At 35.2% G+C, this 27,951-nt stretch overlaps 1 protein-coding gene across 1 annotated transcript; it reads left to right on the forward strand.

Moving 5' to 3' along the window:
- The first annotated feature begins 12,565 nt into the window (after positions 1–12,565).
- On the forward strand, positions 12,566–15,611 carry LOC114162332 (putative disease resistance protein RGA4). Its single transcript, XM_028046186.1, has one exon. It carries the CDS (start codon positions 12,645–12,647, stop codon positions 15,585–15,587), a length of 2,943 nt encoding a protein of 980 aa, XP_027901987.1. The 5' UTR covers positions 12,566–12,644; the 3' UTR covers positions 15,588–15,611.
- Positions 15,612–27,951: the final 12,340 nt, after the last annotated feature.

Raw genomic sequence — 27,951 nt, forward strand, 5'->3', positions numbered from 1 at the left:
GGTGTGATAGCCTTCAAATCACACAACTGGTTAGCCTTGGATTCGGGAATATGATGCTCACACGAACCTGCCCGCTTGTGGTCCTGCCTCTACGAACCTCCCCGCTCGTAGTCTTGCTCTACGAACCTCCTCGCTCGTAGTCCTGCTTTACAGACCTACCCGCCCGTAGTCCAACACATGTGATCCACCAGCCACGTACCTCCTCGCACATGGCATCTCTCAAACGTGAGCACAGAACATACGAACTTACCTCGCTCGTATCCCCACGTGAGAGTAACTGGATATGAACCTCCCCGCTCATATCATCACATGTTAACCACCCTCCATGAACCTACCCGCTCATGGCACAACATCTCCCGATCCAAGTGTAATATCAGTGCTCAAACAATACATAAAACGAAACAAGAACAACAACATTTTGCCTGGCCCAGCATCCACGCCGCTAGGCGAAATCGTTCCAGACCGCCTAGCGGTACCAGCTCACCGCCAGGCGCCAGTGCCCTTTCAGCGCCATTGTTTTTACAGCTACCGCTTGTCGGAGCACGCCTTGCCGTCAGGCGCCACGCGACACAGGGACCTCTGTAGTTGTTTTCTCGCCTGGCGGTTATCAGCAGACCACCAGGCGCCATACTAGAGACACTCCTCTACTGATTTGGCACACGATGTAGTTGATTCTACAACTCAGATTTGCTCTATGGTACCTATCACATAAGTTTCCAATACCAACTAGTTATTTTAACATTCTACCATCACTCTAGTTCCCTATAACTCAATCATATACTCTTTTACTCTCACCATTTGATTCACCAAATTCCCTTTTCACTCATAGTTGTCCAACCTAACTTAAGAAGGTTACCTAATTCATTCCATTGTACTTACTCCAATCTGAGTAATAGCATTCCTACACCACTTTAGGCTACACCACCCATCTCCACTTATTTTGTTAACCCACAGCCACCTACTCTTATACCATTCCAACTCCTAAACTTAATTAATTTTATACATCACTTATCATCCAATATTTCTCAATTATTTTGACCCCAATTCTAATTTCCACAGAGAAGACCAGTGCTGTTTCTTTCTCCTAATTCCATTGTGCAATTTAAACTCATTCCTAGAGTCCATGAATTTCAACACTTCATCATCCTAAGTGTATCCTTATGACTACTATATTGTCGCCATTCCACTACACTCCCTCCCCCTTCATTATTATCCTCTTTTCCTGCCAAGTTCAGCCCTCACGAATTCACCTGTTAGTGTTTCCTTTTCCCCCCAAGACCAATTAATCAAAACAACCAGAACAGACCCGCAACGCCACTATCGCCTAGCGGTTGATGAGGTGCCGCTAGGCGGCATACTAGAATAAGGTTAAAAGCCCAATTTTCCTGCACTCGTGAACCCTTTGCCCCACTCGCAGATTCAGTCGTCTCCTACAATATGATTTCGCACTAACGCATTTCCCGATTTTCCAATCCCCGTCACTTACGCACCCAACAAACAATGAAATTACCCATTCTATCAGGGATTCCTCATGTTCAACCCACCATATATAATCACGAGCACATAATTCCAAGCATATCATCAATTATTACAATCCATTAATACATCATTCGAAAAAAAAACACACCATAAACTCCACGAAAAGATGTCAAAACAGCGTCATACAACATGCACCGCCTGGCGGGACGAACTTGCCGCTAAGAAACTCAAACACAAACACCCAGAATTGGGTTAACACTGATGTACCGCCTGGCGGCACATGCAAGCCCGCCAGGCGGTTTCTAGGTAGATTCCCATAATACGCGAACAATAGCACCATGCATCATGAAAACTCATACAATCCAGTCCATTTCAACGCAGTACATTATTCATGAGTCAGAAGGCATTAAAACAACTCCCCTTACCTCTGATCCTCGCTCCAAATTCGGATTGAACGTGACTTTAACCCAAAAACCACCCTTGTCCTTTGCTTGCACTCTAACAATGGTTTGCACTCTAACTCCTTGGTCTACATCGTGCCAATTGCCTCTGAAAAGCTTCCACCCAAACCCTCACACTTAACTCTCAGCCTCTTTCCTCTAATCTCTTTTCCTCTCTCACAATTACCCTTTAGTGCCTTAAACGAATTTTAATAAAAAAATAGATTAAGGCTCATCAATGTTTAATTATCCAAATGTTTTCCAGCTCTTAGGTAAGCTCTCTATTGGCTGCTAGGTTTCTAACCCTTTCACATTCATGCCAAAGGAAAAATTGGTAAAAGAAAATTATTTAGTTCTCAACAAGGTTTGAACTCATAACCCTATAATCACAAAGCAAGTGCACAACCAATTCAACCAAATCACAACTATGATAATTCCTTAAATTATAAGGTTATGCGATCACATCACTCTTTAAAATATATAACTTAAAAATTCATAATTAAATAACCCACAATTAGCACACATAAGACTCGAACCCAATTCCTCACACATAATAAAGTACTCTCAACCAATTGAGCTAGTACTTATCCACATCATAGCTATCTGCATTAAATACTTTAAATGCTCCTATTACCCGCATTTATTAAATAATTATTTAATTAACTATTTAATTTTTCTCGGGTCTTACACTTAGTATTTTTCTTTTTTACGAATGATGTTGAAGTGTTTACATTTCTTTAAACTGACCTCTAAGTTGCCTTGGAGTAATATTTAGGTGGTCACTCCTTGATCTTTAATTCTCCATTAAGAAGGGTGAGTGAGGTAAGGTTAAATCAAGGACCTCAAAACCAACAAGTAACTGAGGTAATGTTCTTTTTCATGTCTTTTGTTTCTCTTTGGTCTGATTTTGTTACGAGACATCTCTTGTAATCTGTTAGAGTTATTTTCTTCTCTCGACATAAGATTAAGGTAATGGCATGAGGATAACAAATACCTAACATATTTATGTAGTATAAATTATCATAGCTATGCAATATTGTTGTACTCATTTTTTTTAAACTACAAGGCATTTTATTCAATGGCTTTTTCTAGTTATTGATTAACTAGTAGTTCTGAAATATGAAAGTTAATACTTTTAAGAAAAGCTTTTAGAAACTATTATGGAAATTTTCTGATTTTCAGGTGTGAGAATGTTGTAAAAACAACAAAACTTAAAAAAAAACTGAACTGTTTGACGTCTGGTAGAACCTTGATAGACGTTATTTGACGTCTGACTCTCCTGGCCCCGATGTTAATTAACGTCTGACTCTCCTGGCCTCGATGTTAATTAACGTCTGCTCTGCTTTCCGACATCAATTTTGACGTCACCCAATACAACGTTGGTGTTTGAACAGACATCAAAGACCAAAAATACCGAACGTTAAAAACCTTTTTTGTATTAGTGCCACCGTAAGACTCAATTAAAACTTTATCTTGTCTACATTTTATACTTTTATTACCTTGCGTAAAGGTAATCATTACCACCGACAATGATCTTACGGTGTTATCACGAGCATTTATAATTAGAATTTGACAATGTCTTTGAGGAGTGCTATACAATATGTATCTTTTTTATATTTTATTCAAAATTTGTGAGATATGTGCACTAGTGCAGAATTGGATTTCTACCTCGCCTTATAGGCCTCAGTTGGCCAGGAACCGAAGCCTATAATGGCGCGGTGGCAATTTTGCAATTATAGGCAACTTTTATGCCTCGGTTCCCCTACAACCCGAAGCCAAAATCAGTTATAGGCCTCAGTTGTAAGAAACCCGAAGCCAAAAGAGCTGTTAGGCCTCGGTTAAGAAGGCCCGAAGCCAAAAAGGATGCCCAAAATTTCAAAAATGCCATTCTCGTTTTGACTTATAGGCCTCGGTTGTGACAATAGCCGGTGCCAAAAGTGGTTTTAGGCCTCGGGTGGTGGGGACCCGAGGCCAAAAGGGGTTATATGCCTCGGTTCTAAATTGAACCGAGGCCATAGTGTTTAATTAGGGCTCAAAACTGCAGCCCCTTTCTTCCTCGCGCGCGCAGCTCCTCCATTTCTCTCCTCCATTTCTCTCTGCAATTCCGGCCACCACGCGCTGCTCCTCCTCCATTTCTCTCCTCCACCACTGCCACCCCGTCGAGAAAACCACGCGAGCACGCGAGCCGCCGCTGTCTCTCCCTCTCTCTCCGCGACTTCCGGCGAGAAAACGACGCCAGCCCCCTGCTGCCGTGTCGTCTCGCCTCCAGCCACGTTGCTCCGACAGTGGTCGCTCTCTCTGTCTCTCTGCAAGTGTTCCGGCGTCCCTCCACCACCACGCGAACATTTTGGTTCTTTTACCGCAATTGTCGCGCCGCGGTTTTTTTTAAGGTAAATTTTCAACGCGTTTTTGTTTGATTTTCTGTTTTTGTGTATGTTTGTTTTTCTGTTTTTGTGTATGTTAATTATGACTTTCTCTTGTGTTTTTTGTTATCTCTTGTAGCTTTCGAACGCATTGAATTGCATCATCTTCCAGTGTCATCTACTCTTTTTACGCGCTCCCAAGTTCCTAATTCTAATATTTTCCTATGATGCCAATCTGCTGTTTGATTTATATATTTTATTAATTATTTGTTAAAACATGTTGTTTGTTTTTCTTATATGTGAGTTAGCCTTAGTTTCCCGTTTGAGATTCAATACGTAAATTATGTATTGTCCCCGAGTTTTCATTTTGAAAAAATTACATTTTTTTTAAAATTAGATATAAGGGGATACAATACTAATAATTTAAATGTATTGAATCTTGAATTGTCCGATTGGACAGTTTAAGAAGATTAATCACTTTCTAGTAATTTATTAGTGCATATATATTTAAAATACATATCTTAAAATTCATGAATATTTGTCAATTGTGTTTTGTATTGATCTTCGGGTGCATATTTGATTGTGATTTATAATCACTTTCATTTCGTGTATCCTGAAGGCCAATGCGAAATGCTGGCAAAATTTCGTGAAATTTAAGATATGTATTTTAAAAGTAATATGTACCAATAAAATAAGGAAAGTGAATCTTCTTAAATGGGATAGGGTCACACCTTGATTACGACGTGAGCATTGATTCAAAGATTACTGAAATTGTTCACGCAATTTCAGTATGGATCGAGATTGGATTAATTTACCACGTATTAGCGCTGAGTATGAGAATGGAGTAGAGGAATTTATAAAATTTGCGCAACGTTATGAGGGGAGAAGTGATGATGAGGTGAAGTTCAGATGTCCGTGTGTCAACTGTTTGAATGGAAGAAAATTGAATGCAACTCAAGTTAGGGAACATCTTATTTGTGATGGTTTCCTTAAAAGTTATACAATATGGACATGGCACGGCGAATTAATACACATTCCAACTGTTTCTCGATCTGAATATCTTGCCAATTCCTCCATGAAAGAGCGACGAGAAGAGCGACGGGAAGAGCGATGTGAAGAGCGATGTGAAGAGCGAGTAGAAGAAGACAATATAGAGGACATGATACGGGATGTTGGCGCAGAAGCTTTTGCACAAGCGCATGTGTATGAGACGATGTCTGCTGATGCGGAAACTCCGTTGTATGTTGGTTCAACTAAGTTCACGCGATTATCAGCGGTTTTAAGACTTATGAATTTGAAAGCGACCAATGGTTGGACAGATAAAAGCTTCACAAAATTGCTCGTGCTCTTGAATGAAATTCTTCCCGAAGGAAATACTCTACCCACTCGAAACTATGATGCCAAGAAAATTCTTTGTCCGATGGGTATGGAGTATAAAAGGATACACGCATGTCCTAATGATTGCATATTATACAGAAAAGAATTTGAAGATTTGAAAAAATGTCCAAAGTGTGGGTCATCACGGTACAAGCAGAAAAGAAACAGTGAAGATAATGGTCAAATAGAGAAGGAAGGATCTGCTTTGAAAGTAGTCTGGTACCTTCCAATCGTGCCTAGACTTAAGCGTTTGTTTGCAAATCCTAAAGACGCTAAAAACCTTAGATGGCATGCAACTGAGAGAAGATGTGACGGACTCCTTCGTCATCCAGCTGATTCAATGCAATGGAAAAATATTGATCAGGAATTTCCCAAGTTCGGTGAAGAATGTAGAAATATTCGTTTTGGCTTAGCTACCGATGGAATGAATCCATTTGGTAATTTAAGTACAAATCACAGTTGTTGGCCTGTTATATTATTCATTTACAACTTATCTCCTGGACTCTGCATGAAGAGAAAATACATGATGTTGTCTATGATGATATCTGGTCCAAAGCAGCCTGGAAATGACATAGATGTATATCTCAATCCTCTTGTTGAAGACTTGAAGGTGTTGTGGGTTGATGGTGTTGAAGTATTTGATGCTGTTGCTTCTGAAACTTTCATGATGCATGCAATGTTATTTTGCACCATTAATGACTTTCCAGCTTATGGTAATTTGTCAGGGTACAGTGTCAAGGGTCATAAAGCGTGTCCTATATGTAAAGAAAACACTGCATCTCATCAATTGAAAAATGGAAGGAAGACCGTGTATCTGCGCCATTGAAGGTTTTTACAAGCTAATCATCCTTATCGAAGGTTAAAGAAAGCATTCAATGGACATCAAGAGAATGACAAAGCACCAACTCCATTAACTGGCATTGAAATTCATGAAAAAGTTAATAAAGTACATCATGTATTTGGTAAAACGTCCAAGAAGTCATCTGCATCGAGCCCTTGGAAGAAAAAATCAATATTCTTTGACCTTCCATATTGGTCGAAGTTAGAAGTTAGGCATTGCATAGATGTCATGCATGTAGAGAAGAATGTGTGTGATAGCTTGATTGGTACACTACTCAACATTCAGGGAAAGACAAAAGATGGAGTAAATGCTCGTTTGGATTTGGTTGAAATGAAGATCCGAGAAGACTTGGCACCAAGGGAGGTTGGTAGGCGCACTTATTTGCCCCCTGCATGTTACACTATGTCTAGACAAGAGAAGATAAGTTTTTGCTTATGTTTAAAGAGTGTCAAGGTACCTCAAGGATACTCTTCAAATATTCAGAGTTTAGTGTCCATGCAAGACTTGAAGCTTGTTGGCCTCAAGTCTCACGATTGCCACATCTTAATGCAACAATTGTTACCTGTAGCTATTCGTGGAATTTTACCCAAAAATGTTAGACAAACTATAACGCGTTTGTGTGCATTCTTCTCTTCAATTTGTAGTAAAGTCATTGATCCTTTAAAGTTAGATGAACTTCAAGCTGAAATTGTTATCATCTTGTGTCAGCTAGAGATGTTTTTCCCTCCATCATTTTTTGACATCATGGTACATTTACTTGTTCATGTGGTGAGAGAAATCAAGTTTTGTGGACCAGTATACTTAAGATGGATGTATCCCATTGAACGTTACATGAAGATTTTGAAAGGGTATGTGAAAAATCAATATCGTCCAGAAGCTTCAATGATCGAAAGATATAATAAGTCATTTTAATGCATAACAATGAATTTATTTTCTTATCAGGCGTCATTGGCAGTTACTTGTGGTTTCCCTAAGGGAGAACCTTGCTGTGTGGTTTTGCTCTTTGCATCGCCCTCCCCCCAACCATCTTAGACAAGTGATAGATTGGTAAGAACCTCAATATCAATCTTATGAATATGACATGTTATATAAAAATATCCTAACTTATTCCCTATATCATAGTTCAATTGCTGCACATAACATGTTGTTAGGGAGATCAACGACTAAGGCAAAAGGTCTTGTATGGTGTTCTCTCCAGGTTTTATATTTCTATCCATATCTTCATGATTGTTTGCTTGATTTTCTTCATTAATTAATTGTAACGTTGTTAATACAATGTAGTGTAATAGACAAACCGGCTCATATGAGTGCGGTTACTATATAATGCAATGGATGACAACCACTGTGCGTGCTCGTATTACAACAAATTGGGAAACGGTAATATATATTTGAATTAAAATGAATACTTTGCAATATTTCCTTTTTATATACTAACTTAACTTAATCTATTATTTTGTAGACATTCAAGAGTCCTGCAACAATTCCCGCAAAGTCCATCAAGTTTGGTAGGATAGCATGTGCCAAATATATAATTGAAATGTACCATAGTATTGATTAGAACATGTATGTTGATTACAAAAGATTTGTAATTGTCTTTTAAATGAATTTGAATTGTAGATGTGTTTTAAAATATTCTGTTCTGGTCTATTTGGTCTGTGCTGGGTGCTGAATAAAATTTGCAGGTTCAAATGTGGGAATAACACCAAATCAGAAACTGCATTAAAAAAAAACAGCGTATTAGGCCTCGGTTCATACCAGAACCGAAGCAAAAAGCAAACTTTTGGCCTCGGGTGCAACCAAAACCGAGGCCAAAAGGGGTATCGAATTTAAAAAAAAAAGCCCATATGGCCTCGGTTGCAACCAAAACCGAGGCCAAAAGGGTATCGAATTTAAAAAAAAAAAAAAAGCTCATATGGCCTCGGGTGGCACAGAAAACCGAGGCCAAAAGGTGGGCTCTATGGCCTCGGGTTCGTCTGAACCGAGGCAGAAGGGCACTCTATGGCTTCGGTTCTTAACCGAGGCCAAAAGCTGTGCTCTTTTGGCCTCGCCCCAATATGCTTCGGTTCCCGAACCGGTGCAGAATATGATAAACAACCGCTGCCAAAGGCCCTTCCTGCACTGGTGGTGGATGCATGAAACTAGAATAGGAGCCTTCATCTCACTCACAACAGTGGCAGCTATCACTCCTTCCTCAAATAGAATTATCTTAGTGTTTTCAACGTCTGCATCTTCATTAACCTAAAAGCTATCATCATTAAAATAGAATTCAGGTCAAAGAAATTATCAACATTACTACCTAATTCATAAACAACAACATCTATACCAATAGGTTTAATGACGAAAGCGAAATCAACAATCTTATAAATGAATTGGCATAATAACAACAACTTCATATATAATATTTTGAGGCTGATGTAGACCAATTGGAAACTCAAGTTCAGACTAAACCTGGACTACTTTTTCATTAGCCTCTTCACCTAGTGTATCAATAGCATCCTCAACAACATTGGAATCAATTTGAATAAACTAAATCTTGGTCATCGTACTCGATGTTATAATTTTTTTTTTATATTCTTCTACCGTAATTCACATGTTTTTTAAGAATTTATTCCAAAAGCTTAGAAAAGGTTCTAATTTCTCATAAGAAATTATTCACCAATAAAATATCACTACATATGTCGATAATAATTCAAGTTTGAGTCTAAATCCTACATTGGATAGAAACAACAAAATTAAGCAATGTAAGAGAAAATGCCTATAAATATAATGCTTTGAGATCTTGAGTTAGAAGTGATGTTAATTTTTTATGTGGATTAGACTCAAGTCACTTCTATATAATATCTCCCTAATGAACCTTAAAAAATAAAAAGCCAATTTGTAGTATAAGAAAAGACCCATGAATTCAATATATATATATATATATATATATATATATATATATATATATCCCTACTAAATATCTAAAAAATCTAAACAATCAACACTAAAGCAGCCCAAATGTTGAAGAGAACGTAGAAAGAAAAAAAATTAAAGAAAAAGAAGAAAAACATAAAACATTGGAAACTTACAACAAGAAGAATGTCCCTACCACTTCACATATAAAACAAAACTACTTATAAAAATACATATTGCACTAATGTTTTAATTCCTTACAATAATATATAAATATGTTTTTCCTAAAGTAGTTTCATTGTGCAACGTCCCAATTTTAGCAGCTTAAAACAAAGAAATTAGGATGTTCCACCCTAGTGTTCAAAATATACAAACAAATCTATAAAGTATATTAATACAGTCTTATAAACGATCAGACTATATAAATGTACCAATTATACATACCAAACATTTCTAACTCTAAACACAAGCTAACCACTTACAACAACTTCCCACTAAGACCTTCTTCCGACCTAAAAGATGACTCCTCAACCTCTAGAGGTGTCTCTGAAACTGCAATCACCACTGCTCCCACCGAATAGGTGATCATCGCAAAAGGAAAACATACAATACAAGACAAAAACACAGAAGAAGGGTAAGCTAATAACTTTTAAAGAATTATCTTAAAGCATATAATATTGATATATATAACAACAACAGACAAGTAGATATTAACATACATATATTTATAACTATGACTCAACTAATCTGGATACGTGCATTGAGGTCAGATGTAGTCAGTTATGCACTTGTAATGGCATCTCATGCTCTATAGAGCAACAGATTAATAGTGAAAACTCTACCACAAACAAGGTCAGTCCGTTAACACCTATGGTAAGGAAAAACCCCTAGGCTAGGACCTCCTGCTCCCCTCACCACATATCCCATTCCTCTCTACTTGATAATTTGAATAGTTATTAGAGTGTCAGGATAACTGCCAAGACAATCCCTACCTCAATGCCTACACTACCACAATCACTACTTATCCTCTTTGGGTTAGCATAAACCAATCTCAACCCAGTCTCATATATATAAACAATCTCATATCATATACTCATCATTCATAATAATTGCAAAGCTTCTATAATCACAAAAAATACCATTCAAATCACTCAAGAATGCAAGTTTCAAGTCTGTACTTACTCGCCTAGCTAGTAGCACTCGCCCAGCCACTGGCCTATGCTCGCCCAACGAGTAGCACTCAACCAGCCACTAGTCCAAGTCTGGAAGTTCCTGACTTGGAAATTCTCCCAGTGAGTATTACTCGCTCAGCGAGTTTGCGAATCTACATAATTCTACAGATAGGTGATCTGTATAATTCTGCAGATCAACACATTCACCCAACGAGTAAGCAAATCTGCACAAGTATGTAGAAATTGATTTAAGCAAAATTATACATATTCATCCAATCCATATAACTCTAAAACCTCTACAAAGACCATTTGAGTATCAAACATCAATTATATCAAAATATTCACACCAATTGTATCCAATTGTACCTATAACATACAATTATTCTCGAACAACATATAAAACTTGTATTTATCATTTTCAAACATCACAACCTAGTTCACATATCAAACACATCAGTCAATTACAAAATAATCATATATTAACATTCCTAAAAGTTTTGTGAGATATGATAGATATTATCTTCCCTTATTTAAACGACTAAAACATTTAATTTTTTTTATCTATAACAAGAACAACAACTACAAAAATATCTTTAATTAATGATTAGTTTTAGTGATAAAAAATAATTAGTCACTACAATAACCAATTTAACTATCAATTTATAAACTAAAAATTTAACTATAGTCTATAATTACGAAATTAATTTCTAAACATAATTTTTATCATAAAATTAGTCACTTTTTAATAATTTTCTTGCAGTGAATGTTAAATATTTTTCTTAACTTCTGCCTCTTTCAATATATTCTTTACATTTTTCAAATAAAAGTGTACTATTTTTCTATAAAAGTGAGATGAGTTTTACAATATAACATATGCCAAATTGATAATAAAAATGTGAATGTTGGACGATAGATGCACAAATTCTAAAATTAATATATATATATATATATATATATATGTATATATATTAATTTAAAAGGATTAAATATATTTTTGGTGCCTTAATTTTTACGATAATATTTAAGTTGTTTACATTATTTAACATATTTTCACTTCAATGTTAGTTGCAAGACGTGTTTGAAACGTCAAATAAACTTAACAAAATTTGGTTAAAAGGTACTAAATTCACACATTTATAAAAAATAATTGAGTAAATTGGTTCAAAGTTTTAAAGGAAGACTAATTCCAATTAACATTGTGTAACATGCGGTGATGAGTTGGGAAAAGAAGGAGAATTAGTTAGACCTTTGGGACACGTGGAGAAAGATCCCTTAGTGGGTGGACAAAGGAGAAGTTTGAGGAAAAAGACAAAGAATAGTATATACAAAAAGATTTTGTGGCATAGTGGAGCATGAGTGATATATGTGTCTTTTTTCCCCTACCTTTGAGTGTTTTTCTAGAATTCTCTGTCCCTTCCTGATTATTCCTTATTCTTTTCCAGATCCATACTCTAGTGGGATTTACTTCTTGCTGATACTATTTTACAACCTGATATAACCATCGATGTTGAACCTTGACTTTCCTAAGCAATAAAATTCCACTTGAATTATCATTTGTTATTTTTCTCTATTGTTGGGTTGTGGTACTATTACATTGTTTGCTCTTTGTTAGCTTTATTACACATTGAAGTTAAGAAAAAACATATTTAACGTGATTTAAAAGAAGTAAATTATATTTTGAAAAAGTTAAATTATGTTAGTGTATTTGAAATGTTAAATAAATTTAAAAAAATTTGGTTAAAAATACTAAATTTACTTATTTATAAAAACAAATGACTAAATTAGTTCGGTCTAAAATTTTAAAATTTTAAAAGGAAACTAATTTCATCAAAGAAAACATATTTAACGTGATTTAAAGAAGTAAAATATATTTTGGAAAAGTCAAATTTAAAAAATTTAATCATTAAATATTAGTTGAAATAAGGTCCTTCGTTGCTTATAAAATATATTTTTTTCTTGTGGCCTTCGTTGTGTTGACTTCTTAGTCAAGGGGTGGTTGCACGTTAATCCTATCATTGAATTACAATTTCTGAAGGATATCATCTTTTCCATTTTCATTTTTTGAGTTAAGACTTTGGAAATGGCTGAAGCTGTTCTTGAATTAGTGCTTGAAAATTTGAGTTCTCTTGTTGGGAAAGAGCTGGCACTTTTTTTGGGTTTCCATGATGACTTGGAAAGACTTGCCAGTTTACTGACTACCATCAAGGCAACTCTTGAAGATGCTGAGCACAAACAATTCTCAGACGTAGCTATACAGATTTGGCTTCAAAAGCTGAAAGATGCAGCTCTCACTTTGGATGACATCATGGACGAGTGTGGCTGTGAACTTCTGGGGATGGAGTTCCAAAGAATCAGGGGTGTATCAAATAAGGTACAAATCTTTGGTTCATTATCCTCTTTTAATCCCAAACACGTTGCTTTTCGTTACAAAATTGCCAAGAAAATGAGAAGGATAAGTAAGAGGTTAGAAGAAATTGGTGAAGAAAGGACTAAGTTTCATTTCACAGAGACGGTCTCCGAGAGAAGTGGAGACAGTGATTGGCGCCAAACCACCTCGTTTATCACTGAACCGCAGGTGTATGGAAGGGAAGAAGATAAGGATCAGATTATAAACTTTTTGGTTGGTGTTGCTTCTCGTTCTGAGAATTTATCCGTATATCCGATCTTGGGTCTAGGTGGACTAGGAAAAACAACTCTTGCTCAACTCATTTTCAATCATGAGAGGGTGGTCAACCACTTTGAGCTAAGAATTTGGGTCTGTGTTTCTGATGATTTCAGTTTGACGAGGATAACAAAGGCTATCATTGAAGCAGTTACCCAGCGTAGCTGTGACGATTTGGATCTAGAACCACTTCAAAGAATGCTTCAAGATCTCCTTCGAAGTAAAAGATATTTACTTGTTTTAGATGATGTGTGGGATGATAAGCAAGAGAATTGGCAGAAGTTGAAATCTGTTTTAGCTTGTGGGACGATGGGTGCTTCCATTCTGGTCACCACTCGTCTTTCAAAGGTTGCTGCAATTATGGGAACAATACCTCCTCATGCACTGTCAGAGTTACCAGATAGTTATTGTTGGGAATTGTTTAGGAGTCGAGCCTTCGGAGCAAATGAGGTTGAACCAGAAGAGCTAGTGTTTATAGGGAAAGAGATAGTAAAGAAATGCAGGGGAGAGCCTCTTGCAGCAAAAGCACTGGGAGGTCTTTTACGCTTCAAAAGAGAGGAAAAGGAGTGGCTCAACGTTAAGGAGAACAACCTGTGGAGTTTACCCCAAGATGAAGACTCTATAATGCCTGCCTTGAGATTAAGTTACTTGAACTTGCCCATAAAACTCAGGACATGTTTTGCTTATTGTGCGATATTTCCTAAAGATGAAATAATAAAAAAGGAAAATCTGATTGAACTGTGGATGACTAATGGATTTATTTCATCCAGTGAAATATTAAATGCTGAAGATGTGGGTGAAAGTGTGTGGAATGAATTGTACTGGAGATCATTTTTTCAAGATATCAAGACAGATGAGTGTGGGAAAGTTAAAAGTTTCAAGATACATGATCTTGTCCATGATCTTGCACAATTTGTTGCAATAGATGTTTGCTGCGTTTCAAAACAAAATCATGTAACTACTTTGTCTGAAAGAATCCACCATCTCTCAATTTATGGAAAGGATTCAATCCCGTTACATCAAGTCAATTCTTTGAGGACCTATATAAAACCGTCACAACGCAATTATTTCGGCCAAATTTGTGATGATGTATTGAAATGTCATTCTTTGCGGGTTCTTCACTACGAACGGTGGGAACCATTTATCCCATCTTCAATTGGTCATTTAAAACACCTAAGGTATCTAAACCTTTCTTTGGGAAAATTCCAAACTCTTCCAATATCAGTATGTAAATTATGGAATTTGCAGATATTGAAATTAGACTATTGTAAACATCTCCGAAAGTTGCCTGACAATTTGGTAGGCTTAAAAGGTCTACAACAACTATCTTTGAAAGGTTGTTTCTCCTTGTCAAGGTTGCCTCCTCATGTAGGGAATTTGACATCCTTAAGGATTTTAAACATGTACATTGTTGGCAAGCAAAGAGGGTCACTTCTGGCTGAACTGGGACCACTGAAGCTTAAAGGAGACCTTTTAATCAAGCATATGGGTAAAGTGAAAAGTGTAAAGGATGCCAAAGAAGCCAATATGTTTGGTAAGAAACTAAACAAGTTGCGGTTATCATGGGACAGATATGACGAAGAATTGGAATTACAAGAAAATGTTGAGGAGATTCTTGAAGTGCTTCAACCTGATCCTAAACAACTTGAGAGGGTGACGATAGATGGATATAAAGGTGCTTATTTCCCAAAGTGGATGTCCAGTTCTTCTCTCCATCTCTTAAACTTTTTGGAGCTCAATGACTGTGGAAGCTGTTTGAAACTTCCACAGCTGGGAAAACTGCCTTCTCTAAAGATTATTTGTTTGCGTAACATTAGTAATGTAAAATACCTATATGAGGAGTCTGATGATGGTGGGGTAGTTTTCATGTCTTTAGAACTTCTGTCATTAAGGCATCTGCCAAACCTGACAAGGATATCAAGGGAGGGTGGGGAAAACATGTTCCCACACCTTTCTACACTTGAAATCATTGAATGTCCTAAACTACTGAATGTATCAGCAGGTTTTGAATGTTTTACTTGTGTTAAGGATATTTTGATCACAGGTTGTAGAGAAAAGGTTGAAGGCGTGAATGAGGCTTTACGACATATGACTGCCCTGGGGAAGTTAACCTTAGATGATCTTCCTAACCTTGAATCCTTGCCTCATTGCTTAGGAAACCTTTCCTTACTTCACGATTTAACCATCCACAACTGTTCCAAGTTGAGGTGTCTTCCAACTTGCCTAAGCCGCAGTTTGCAATATTTGACAATTTCTGGTTACACTCACCCTGAGTTAAAGAAACGATGTGAGAAAGAAAAAGGAGAAGATTGGCCAACAATAGCTCATATTCCCCATTTAGATCTTTCCACGTGGAGGTGAATATCATGATTGCTTCTGATTAAGGTGCATTCTGGGTCCTATCCCGTCCTATATTTTCTTATAGTTGTTTACCACATGTAGCTCTACAATGCTAAGTTATTCTAACTTGTTTTTTGGACCCTTTTGGTGTTTTTATGAAGGGAAATGATATTTCAACAAAATAATTTGACAAGATTTTGACAATACACGTGCGAGGTTGGTTTTTTGAGAACTGAAAGGGAAAAGTTAATTGGAGAGAGAAAAAGAGAAAGAGAGAAAGAGAGAAAGGGAAAAAGGAAAACAGGAAGAAGTGAAACAGAGAGAGAGAGAGAAAGCAAGTGCCTGTCGCCGGAATAACCGGATTCAAAAACCCACGTACATGAAGTTCTCGCCGGCAACCATTTCGCCGTCCACACCAGAGGTCACTCATATTATTCTCATACACTATCATTCATCCAGACCGTTGCATTCAGAGTTGGGAGTGGGTTTGTGGAAACTGTGGCAACCTTCCATCATCGACGGCAAGGAACAATATCCCTTATTGAAATTGTATGTAGGACAATATCTGTTATGATAATGTCTGTTACGATATTTAAATTTTGTAACCAAGTGGAAGTGCAATTAGGAATTTGCATCACTGCTCCCCACAAATAAGTGGTTGACTCCCTAGTTTGTGATTGTTCTGATTATTTTCTCAATTGGCAATGAACAAAGCAACCACTTAAGTCAATGCATATTTGATGATGGAAAATAATTTCAAGTGAGTTATTAAAGTGAACGAAAATACGATTTCAAATTAACTATTAAAGAAATCTGAACCCTCGAAACGTAATAACCAACATCAGTCCCCACATATTCATGCGTGACTCCCCACAAATGCATTTGTCACTCCCCACTGAAGACAACCAGCAACTTTATTTGATCTGCAACCTATAATGACAAAGTTTGACGTTACTCCCCACATACGTATGACTTACTCCACACATGTGTTTCAGTTGCTTTTTTAGCCTATTAATTGTGCAGTTAGACAAACCAGCCACTTTAGTGCATGCAGTTTTAATGATGGAAAGGACTTTGTGAGTGAGTGAATGGATGATGAATGATCGAAATAAGAAATTTAAATAAAGTTTATCAAAATCTGCAACCAATAATCATAAAGTCTGACGTAACTCCCCACGTATGAGTAACTCCCCATTTTTCATACAGTTGTTTATTTTGGCTATTGTGAGGTTAGACTACCACCCAATTCATTGAATGGGGATTGGATGATGAAAGGACTTTGTCTGTCAGTGAATGAATGATGAATGATCCAAACACAAAATTTAAATTAACTATATTGAAATCTGCAACGTTTGAAAATAAAGTTTAACATAACTCCCCACAAACGTATGACTTACTCCTCACTTTTGTTTGAGTTGCATTTTTAGCCTATTGTGCAGTTAGACAAACCAGTCGCTTCAGTGCATGCATTTTTAATGATGGAAAGGACTCTGTGAGTGAGTGAATGATGAATGATCGAAATAGAAAATTTAAATAAAGTTTATCAAAATCTGCAACCAATAATTATAAAGTCTGACGTAACTCCCCACATACGTATGAGTAACTCCCCACTTTTCATACAGTTGTTTATTTTGGCTATTGTGAGGTTAGACTACCACCCAATTCATTGAATGAGGATTGAATGATGGAAAGGAATTTATGTGTGAGTGAATGAATGACGAATGATCCAAACACAAAATTTTAGTTAACTATATTGAAATCTGCAACTTTTAAAAATAAAGTTTGACGTAACTCCCCACATACGTATGACTTACTCCCCACTTTTGTTTGAGTTGCGCTTTTAGCTTATTGTGCAGTTAGACAAACTAGCCGCTTCAGTGCATGCATTTTTAATGATGGAAAGGACTTTGTGAGTGAGTGAATGAAAGATCGAAATAGGAAAATTAAATAAAGTTTATCAAAATCTGCAACCAATAATCATAAAGTCCGACGTAACTCCCCACATACGTATGAGTAACTCCCCACTTTTCATACAATTGTTTATTTTGGCTATGTGAGGACGAAATCCTTGCCAGCGAGAACTTCATGTACACGGGTTTCTGAATCTGGTTACTCCGGGGACATGCACTTGCTTTCTTTCTCTCTCTCTCTCTCTCTCTCTGTTTCACTTCTCCCTTTCTTCCTTTTTTCCTTTCTCTCTTTCTCTCTTTCTCCCTTTCTCTCTCCAATTAATTTTTCCCTTTTAATTTTCAAAGAAACCAACTCCGCACGTGTATTGTCAAAATCTTGTCAAATTATTTTGTTGAAATATCATTTCCCTTTTATGAATGCAGTAAGAAAGTGGAGTAAGAAAGTGGATGATGAAGTGACACAGGGTTTAATATTCAATCCATTCCTGAGCCCCATAACAAGGCTTCTTTCTCCTAAATGCTTATAATGTATTGGAAGGAACTCCCTGCACCTCCAAGAGTTCTTCTGTACCTCCAAAATTTACTATTTTGCCCTTATTTAACATAGGTAAAAGTTGACGAAAGTGGTTTGGGACGCAGTAAATTTCATTTACTGCGTCGCCAACTTCCCTGCACCCCCAAAACATACGATTACTATTTCATATGAAACGAATTATGTAAACCGTTTCGCAAAAAAAATCAAAATGTAGGGGAACCGAATTACAGAATCCGTTTCATAAAATTGTGAAACGGATTCTGTAATCCATTTCCAAAAAAATTGCAATTTTTTTTTTGAAATGGGTTACAGATTCCGTTTCATAAAATTGTGAAACGGATTCTGTAATCCGTTTCCCATACATTTTAACACAAAACAGCTTGAATTCCAATCACTCACCCCATTACTTTTAAACCTTACTCTTTTCACCTTCTTGGTAAATAAACTTTAAATAGCAATAAAATGTAAAATTAAATTATTTAATTAAAATGTATACTAAAATATTAAAAAAATAATAATAATAACTAGATGTATAGTAGTAGTGCAAATTTACGAGGTTGTTCATGGACCATTAATCTGTCAGAAAAAAAAAAGCTTGATAGATACCCGTACCATGCAAAACTAAATAAATACAAATAAGCAACATATCACACTTACTATCAGAGTACATGATTAAAAGGTTGTATAAAGTTAGTTATAGAATTTTACAAATTTAAAAATAAATTAGATATCTATTTTAAAAAAATTATTTTATAAAACACTTATCATATCTTATATTTTTTTAAAAGGAGTGCATGTAGAATACCACATGTTTTTTTATGAAAGCAACCAATTGAAGCTGCCAACAACCAAATGCAAGTTTGTTGAATGGAATCATTGCAACTTACACATACAAACCCCTTTTGGTTCTTAGCTGCAGCTTTAAGCTTGGAATTGCAAACTTGTGATTTAGGACTGCACCAAGGGACAGAAGCACCGTTACTCTGGAGTCACATGGCTCCCCCTTCACATCTCAAAACGGATTCTAAAATCCGTTTCAGCGTCCTAAACGGATTCCATAATCTGTTTTTGTAAAAATAAAAAGAAAAACGAAAGGAATGTATATTCTGTTTCATCGTCCACCGACATGGATTTCACACTCCGTTTTACTAAAATTCAAAACAAAAAAGTAAAAACGGAATGTGTTTCATCGTTTTGAACTCTTCTATGTGTTTTTTCTATTTTGTGTTTTCGTTTTCATTTTCTTTGTGAACTCAGGGATTGAAGTCAAACTTGGCAAATCGTGTCCTTAATGTGCGAGGGAAGCTACACGTTACTCAGGTTCTTCTTTCATGACTCATCTTTTTCTTTCGAACATCCCTGCGATTCCAAGATTTTTTTCTTGTATTGGGTTTGTCTTATGCAAATAATTGTTGCTCTTGTTTTCTTTGATATTAAAGTTTGGAATGTAATTTCACTGTGGGGTTTTGACAGAGTGAGGGTAAAAGGGTGACTCAATTTTGGCGTAAAGGTTAAATTTTGGAGATGAGGAAGGAATAAATGTTGCGTAGAGAGCCATTGGAGAATGCACCAGAGCTTCGATAGATAGTGGTGGAAGCTTAAACTGAAAATTAAAGACCTAAAATTTAGTGACCCAGCAGAGAATGCTGCACCAAGACGAGAGTTCTTTCTTCTTCGTTTCCGAATTTGTTGTTGCCTTGAAACGGATTTTGGCAGAGTGTGTGTGTTAGCAGTGTTGGCAATGGGGTGTGCAAAGAGTGTATTGGGGGTGCAGGGGTCTGGTGCATGAAGAGAGAGAGGATTACCTTTTCGCTTTATTTACTTTTTACTGTGGACAAAGATGGAATTATATATGTTTTTGGGGTACAGGAGAAACGGTTGGAGGTGTAGAGAGAAGCCCCTAAATGTATTTCCTAAAAAAACAGTGTGCCATTTATGCACTGCGTCTTGAATAAAATTCATGAACTTCTTGGTTTCAATCAATGTATTTGACAATGAAGTATGATTAAGAAAACGTCTATTATTTACACGAAAACGATAAATAGTTAAGAAAGCGTCATAATAGTAAAAAAAAAAACTAACTTATATCTGTATTTATGAATTTATGAATTAAGTTAGAGCTTCTAAAAACTGTAAAAACTTAATATTAAACTCCATTTATCAAAAGGAGTTTTGTTTTATACCTCTCTCTATTTTCAATTTCTTCGATCATAAGTAGGTTTCAATGAATTTTAAAATAGGTATAATTACTGATTTAGTACATCAATTTGTTGGTTAAGTTCAATTTGGTCTTTATACTTTTGGTTTGTTCAAGTTAGTATCCCAATTATCTAAAAAGATTCAATTTGGTCATTTCCGTTAAGTTGGAGTTAAGACCGTGTATGTACAGGACACGTGTGAAGCCCTGTAATTTTTATTATTTTAATTTTTTAAAAATTTTTTAATTTTTTTTCAAAAAATTTTAAAACTGTCACGTGTCAGTTTACCATCGTGCCACGTGGCAGCTTACAATCATGACACATGACAGTGGTAATACTTGTTTTTAATTTAGTCCTCTATTTAAATTTTTTGTTTAATTTAGTACCCCAATTTTTTAAAATGATACAATTTCGTCCTTTCCAATTTGAGACCAAATTAGTAAATAAGCTTAATTACAACTTATATATACATGTTACAATAACGTTTTCTAATATATACATAAAATCATTTTACCTAAATACTTAACATTATTTTAACTTTTACCTATGTAATTTTTTACACATAAAATTTTTTACACTTGTAAAAAATAAAATAATTTGAATATTTAGGTGTAAATTCAAAACAATTATTTTAACATGTTTATATAATTTAGAATTAAATTAGTTACTAATTTGGTCTCAAATTGAAAAGGACGAAATTGGATCATTTTAAAAAATTGGGGTACTAAATTGAACAAAAACTTTAAATAGAGGACTAAATTGAAAACAACTATTACCACTACCACATGTTATGATTGTAAGCTGCCATGTGACACGATGGTAAGCTGACACATGATAGTTTTTAAATTTTTTGAAAAAAATTAAAATTTAAAAAAAAAATTAAAAACTTCATGGCTTGACCCGTGTCCTGTACGGACACGATGTTAACTTCAATTTAACGGAGAAGACTAAATTTAATCTTTTTAGATAATTGGAGTACTAAATTGAATAAACCAAAAGTATGAGGACCAAATTAAACATAACAAAAAAAATTGGGGTACCAAATAAGTAATTATACCTTTAAAATATAATAAAGTTAGCATTGTATTTTCTTCTTCCTACAGGGTATTTGGTCTTCAGTTTATATGCTTGACTTGGTTCCTGTGGCATTTTGTCTAGTTGTGGTTGAATTCAATATTTTCAGTGTCTATGAAAACAAATTCTATACAAGTCTTATTTCTTTCAGTGAAATCCAAATTTTTTGGTAACTTTCTCTATAATGTTAGTTAGTTTGAACCCTTTTATCCTTCTTTTTCTTCTCATCATTCTTCTTTTTCCTTCTTGGTTATGCGACAATGACGGCCACCACTGTCTCTGGTGATACTTTCAGCCACAACTAATGAGATATATGGAGGTAAAGGGAGTTCCAGATTCTCATTAGTCTTTTTCTGGTACTGAATTAAAAAATGAAAAAATAAAGCAAATCAAACTAAGTATGTTTAGAAAAAGTCTAGATCACCTTTAGCAAAGATTTTTTCAATTTTAATGCATAGAAGGATATTCAAGGATGAGTATCTAAACTGATTTCAAGAAAAAGCATCCTAATAAGAAAGACAACAGACCAAAGTCTTTGAGCTCATCACATGTTTGAATCTCATTGCTTGAAATATTGGTCAAAATAATTAATTCGGTGAGTTGTCATAAGTTCTGTGTGGATAAAACACCCTAACCTTTAACAGTTGTTTTCATGAAAAAGTAATAAATGACAAATGATGGAAGGAAGAATAGAGAATAGAGAAAGTTGTAGATTCATGGGGACAGATGAAATGCAAGAAAGAGGTTACATTCATGAAATCGTGCCTTGTCCATTGTTGGTTAAGTATAGAAAGCTTACAAGAAGCAAGGAGAATGAGCAACATGAAGAAAAACCCAAATCGTGACAAATGGGCGTTACTCCTATCTATTTATAGTTAGTTGAGAAAGTAACAAATGGTATGTAGAAGAAATATCTAACACTAGACGAAAATCTAAGTTCATCCATCTTAGAGGAAAGTTACTAGATATATTGGATATTATTTTCCACAAAATATGTTATAATCGGTTAAAGTAAGGATTTGCCGTAAAAAAAAGTGAAATAAAGTATAATATTGTTGACAAACAAGTCTATCTGGATAAATACTCTCTAAATTTAAATTTGTTGTATTTTACCATGAAACACTACACATTACAACTATTCTGATTTATAACTGGGATTTATTGAGAGGTTAAAATGACCTCAAGTAATTTGTTTATAGGGTGAGGTTTTTTAAACCCCCTATGTAGTGTTGGTTTTTTTTTTTTTTAAATGAACCCTAAGAAATTTGATTTCTCTTTGCTTTTTCATAATTCATATTTTCTCACTTTTAAGTTCTATTCTCTTCGCACGACCTAACACCATCATCTTTTCTTACTACTTCATTTTTCAATCTTAGATAAAAAATTTCTTTTGCAATCTCTCAATCTTAGTAACAAGTTGAGTTTCCCTCTCTCAATCGTAGCTTCCAATTTCTCGGCATTTCTCTTTCTAAATCTCTCAATTTTCGATTTTTTTTCACTTTGATGTCAATTTCTTACTTTCCCTCTTTAATCGAAATTTGTCCTGCGTTGCGTTCCGTGGTTCTGGTTTGTGCGTTGCAGCTTCGATAGTTCGTGTTGCTTAAAAACTGCCTTTGATACGGTGGAGCTAGTTACATTAGGGGTTGCACCAACCAAACCTTTTGTCGTTGCTGGAATGATTTCTGGTATGCTTTTATGTAAATGTTTCTTTTCTTCTCTATTTCAACTGATGGACAAAAATTGATTCAAAAAGTTTACCCCCAACTAAATATATGCACTCTTTCTTCTCTAGTTACAAATAGATTCAAATTGTTTCTTTTAAATTGTACATTCTTGGTTATTTTCTTTTAAATTGTTCCTTTTATATATTAGATTCTATCATTTTAAATACATCTTTTTCCATCAACAATATTTGAAACTCCAAAAGGATTAAGTGAGGTATTACTCATTACATGAATAGATTGGTAATTTGTTTTTGCTTTGAAAATTGACTGAGTATATTCTTAAATTATGTCCACTTTAGGTGTAGCAAAAAGAACACAGAAGAATCTCTGCTAAAGTTAGTCTAAACAATAATGTCCAACAATGGCAGTAACAACACCAACCCTTATATTAATATTTCCCCTCTTTAAACCAACTGTGAGTGGTTAATGTTCCAAGAGAGTGTGCTCTATCACTAATTCCCTTTTTGTTTGATTAATGGTAGTTTACGTTTTCAGGTCCAAACCCAATGGATATAGTATTTGTGCATTAAACCACTGTAGTAGGAAGGTTGGAGATGCAACTACAAGAGCTGAGATAATGGTAGATAATCTCTGAAGTCACATTGTGTTTCCCTCAACTTTCATTTTCATTTATTCTTTTTCTTTTCCCTAATCATAATCTGAATTATTTAAAGGGAGACACTAGGAAATGTATACAAGATTTGAAGATAGTATCTCTAATCTAAGATTTGAAGCCAATAATTTATCTCAGTGATAAATGTCAACAAATTTATGAAAAAGAAATTAAAATATCACTTCCAGCATAAAACTATAAGATTTTGGGTTTATAATTTCTTTTATTATATATATATATATATATATATATATATATGTATGTATATATATATATATATATATATATATATATATGTATGTATATATATATATATATATATATATATACATATATATATATATATATATATATATATATATATATATATATATATATATATATATATGTATGTATATATTGTTGGGAATAGTCCAATGTGAGTCAAAAAGTCAAAAGTTTCACATTGGATAAAATAGACAAAGTTAAACACTATATAAGAATAAAGACCCATAACACCATTGCCTTAAGGTTTTGGTGTAAAACTAGCGTCAAATACCATATATATGTGTAAGAATAATGTTATAACTATATAGAACTACAATCTCTCAAATAACTATGCTTATAACCTATATATATGAAAAAAATATATATAACCCATTAGTGGTATTAGAGCCGATTGTTCGGGTCACTGACCGCATAACCATAACAAAGGGGTCACCAGACACCTGAAGGGAAATACATACCATATGAAAAATAAAAAGGAGAAAAAGGGACTCACCCTTGAGGGGAGATTGTTGGAAATAGTCCAAGTGTGAGTTAAAAAGTCAAAAGTCTCACATTGGATAGAATAGACAAAGTTAAACACTATATAAGAATAAAGATCCATAACACCATTGCGTTAAGGTTTTGGTGTAAAATTGGTGTCAAATACATTATATGTGTAAGACTAATGTCCTATATATATAGAATCACAATCTCGCAATGACTATAACCAGAAAACATATATGAAAAAAACATATGAAAAAATATAACCCACCCTATATATATATATATTGTTTAATATGAAACTTCCCACCCAATATAAATTCTTAACTAATAGAAATGTATGCTTTTTTTTTTAGAAAAGGTTAAATTAAAGTTTTGAACTTTATAGCCTATTTCTATTCAATTTATTTCAAGAAAATGAGCTAAATTTGCACTCGGTGATGGCATTAGACTATCAAGTAATAAATGGACAAAATTTCTAAATTTCCTATCTTGGCATGGAAGCTGAATTCTCAAATTTTCCCACCAATCATGCAAGAATTAAAAATCATGCAGGTAAGGTATTTCTATCTGTAGAATTGAAGTTAGAATTTAAATGTATATACTACAGTCATAATAGGTTCTAGTGTTGTGGATGCAACATTGGCTAGAATTATTCAAGGAACAAAGGTGCTTACACTAGGAGGGTCTGATGCATTATTTAAACAATCATTTAGAGTTTTCCTAGGACAGAAGCTTATAAAGTTCTTTGCTTGCTACTTATCAACATTCACTGGATCTGTGATTGGGACTCTTTATATATCAAATTTAAGATTAGCCTTTTCTAGCGACTATCCACTATATCATTATCCATTCTCCTCACAATAGTTTTGAAGGTGGTGATATAGAGTTTTTAATAGTATGTTACGAGTCTTATTTAATTTTCTAAGTTGATGTTCTTCGAGAGCTCCTTGTATTGTGTTAGTTGATTATTAGGGTTATTATTATTGACTTCTGATGTATAAGAAAATTTAGTATTGCACGGAGAGAGAAGAGAAGTAAGTAAATGAACTATAAGAGATGTATACTTTATGCTTTGAATTTATGAATGGCTAACATTGTAGATTTTGTTTATTTTTGAATCTTTTTATGAATGTTATAGGAAAATTAAAAATACAAAAAACTGGAACATATATAAGGTGGGTTTAAAACTCAATGAAAAAATATTAAAAGCTAGTTCATGTGGTTCTAGCAATATTGGGGCTTTTAAACCCAAGCCATTACCAGGGGTTTTGAGAACCCCAACCATTACCAGGGGTTTTTTGAACCCTAGCCATTACCAGGGGTTTTATAAACTCCAACATTACCAGGGCTTTTAGGGTTTGCTAAATACCAGGGGTTGCTAAAAACCCCATTAATCTCTTAGCTGTGATAGTTTTCCTAAGGAAAGAGGGAACCCCGAGTAAAGCAATTAGTGGGGGTTAAAACCTCCAGAAACGGAAAAAATAACCTCCGTTAGAAACAATTATTTTTGTATTGACATGGTCCTTTTATAGGCCTTTGGACATAACCTTTCAACTAAATTCATTAAATATAACCACTACCTAACCCACAACTAATGAACTCTATTGCATGCTTAATCAATGCTAGACCCACTCTCAACCTTTTGCATTCTCCTAGACAATTAATATAACAACTTCCAACTATCCACATTTAAGTTTACCTAAAAAATCCCTCAGTAAACTTAAATGTTCTTCTTGTCCTTCATTTTGAGTATCATCTTGTTGTTCTTGAATAGAGAGGATAGTAGCAACTTTGTAAACATATCTGCAGCTTGTGCTCGACTTTCGACATGCTCGAACTCCACATTTTCCTCTTTCACTTGTTCTTGGATGAAGTGAAAATGAACATCAATGTGCTTGTTTCTCTCATGATTGACTGGGTTCTTTGCCAATTCAATGGCTGATTTGTTATCAACTCGGATCATAATCCCCTTTTATTGCTTCAATTCCAGTTTGCTTAGAAGGTTTCTAAGCCAAACTGCATGGTAGACATTGTAACATCCCGTCAGGATATTACGGATTTAATTAAATAAAATAGATAAAACAATAATTACATCGCAATTAATAATACTTCATTTCCCATAAAGCGCAGGAAATTTAAAACTTTATTACTTCAAAATAAAATTCCAAAATCCATATTCTATATAACTGAAAATGATATAAAAACCTCTCATAAGAGTTTACAATTTATTTCCAAACATAAAATATATCTATAGCTCTCATGCTATCCCCGCTCCATAGCTAAGTCTCACTAGGACCACCTGCATCAACATCATTTGCTCACGTGTACCGCATACACGATCATCGCCAATCACAAGGAGATAAGGTCAGCTTAAAAAATAAAGCATATAAAATTGCATACACATATATAACACATTTATATATAGGAAACACATCCATCTTAAATGAATTCCATCCCTTTTAATTCCTACCACCTGGCCAGAACCAGGTTATTCGTGTTCTACATCTTCTAGTGATTACTTCGAGGTGACTTGCTGCCATACCTATCAACCACAACCGATAGAGCACGTGCGGGAAACCATGTTACGGATCATACACCGTAATGCCAGGTGGAGTTCCCAAATACGAACATAGTTTGCAACGTCCTAAGACTACCAAACTCGTCAATCAACTACTGAGGAGGCCAATCTATCTGGACCCATCCGTACTGGCCACAACCAGCACACTCACACCAGCAACACTCGCCAACCCGAGCCACAACTCAAGGGATACGTTCCGAGCCACAACTCAAGGGACATCAGCAATCCCACCTTTGAAGCCTCACCATAAGCCTTGTAGATCACGCCCATAGAGTCAAGAACACCAATACTGTTGCAGTAAAATCGCCTAGCGGGGGACACATACCGCCAGGTGCTGCGTGCTTCCAGACCGCCTGAAAGGTGTGATGGGTCGAACCTTTGTTCTCATTAAATAATTAAATTTTGGGAATTTAATATTATTATTATTTTTTTTCGCTTAAAAAGTGTATTTAGTTGCATAGTATATTATTGGACCTCCTTGAGCATTATAATTCAATTGTAATTTAATTTAGGTCCTTAAAAGTGTAAATAGTGAATCTTTTAATTCATAATTTAAGTCCCAAAATCATAATTTGGAGAGGAGTAGTTCAGGTACTAAATACACCCTCAATTCTCATGCTACACCCCCCTTTTTTAATTGGATTATCTATTTCTAAAAAAAACATATTTCTGGAGCTAACTGCACCCCTTGTTTTCAGGTTGACACCCCCTTCTGTAATTGGACTTCAATTTCTGTTCTGCACCCCTCTTTTTTTTACTAAGTTGCACCCCTAATGTCACTTAAACTCTAGTCCACCAGATTTCGCCATGTGACAAGCCTCCACTTACTAAATTAACCAATGATAGTTTGCCACATCATCAATCATCCACTAACTCCAATCACCAATCAATGTTTGCCATGTCATCATCACCTTCCCAACACAAACCCTAACCCTAATTTTCTTCCCTCTCTCCCACAATCTCCATGCCGCAGTCGCAGCTGCCGCCCCTGACACTGGCTATC

This window comes from Vigna unguiculata, chromosome 9 (assembly GCF_004118075.2).
Source record: "Vigna unguiculata cultivar IT97K-499-35 chromosome 9, ASM411807v1, whole genome shotgun sequence".
NCBI lineage: Eukaryota > Viridiplantae > Streptophyta > Magnoliopsida > Fabales > Fabaceae > Vigna > Vigna unguiculata.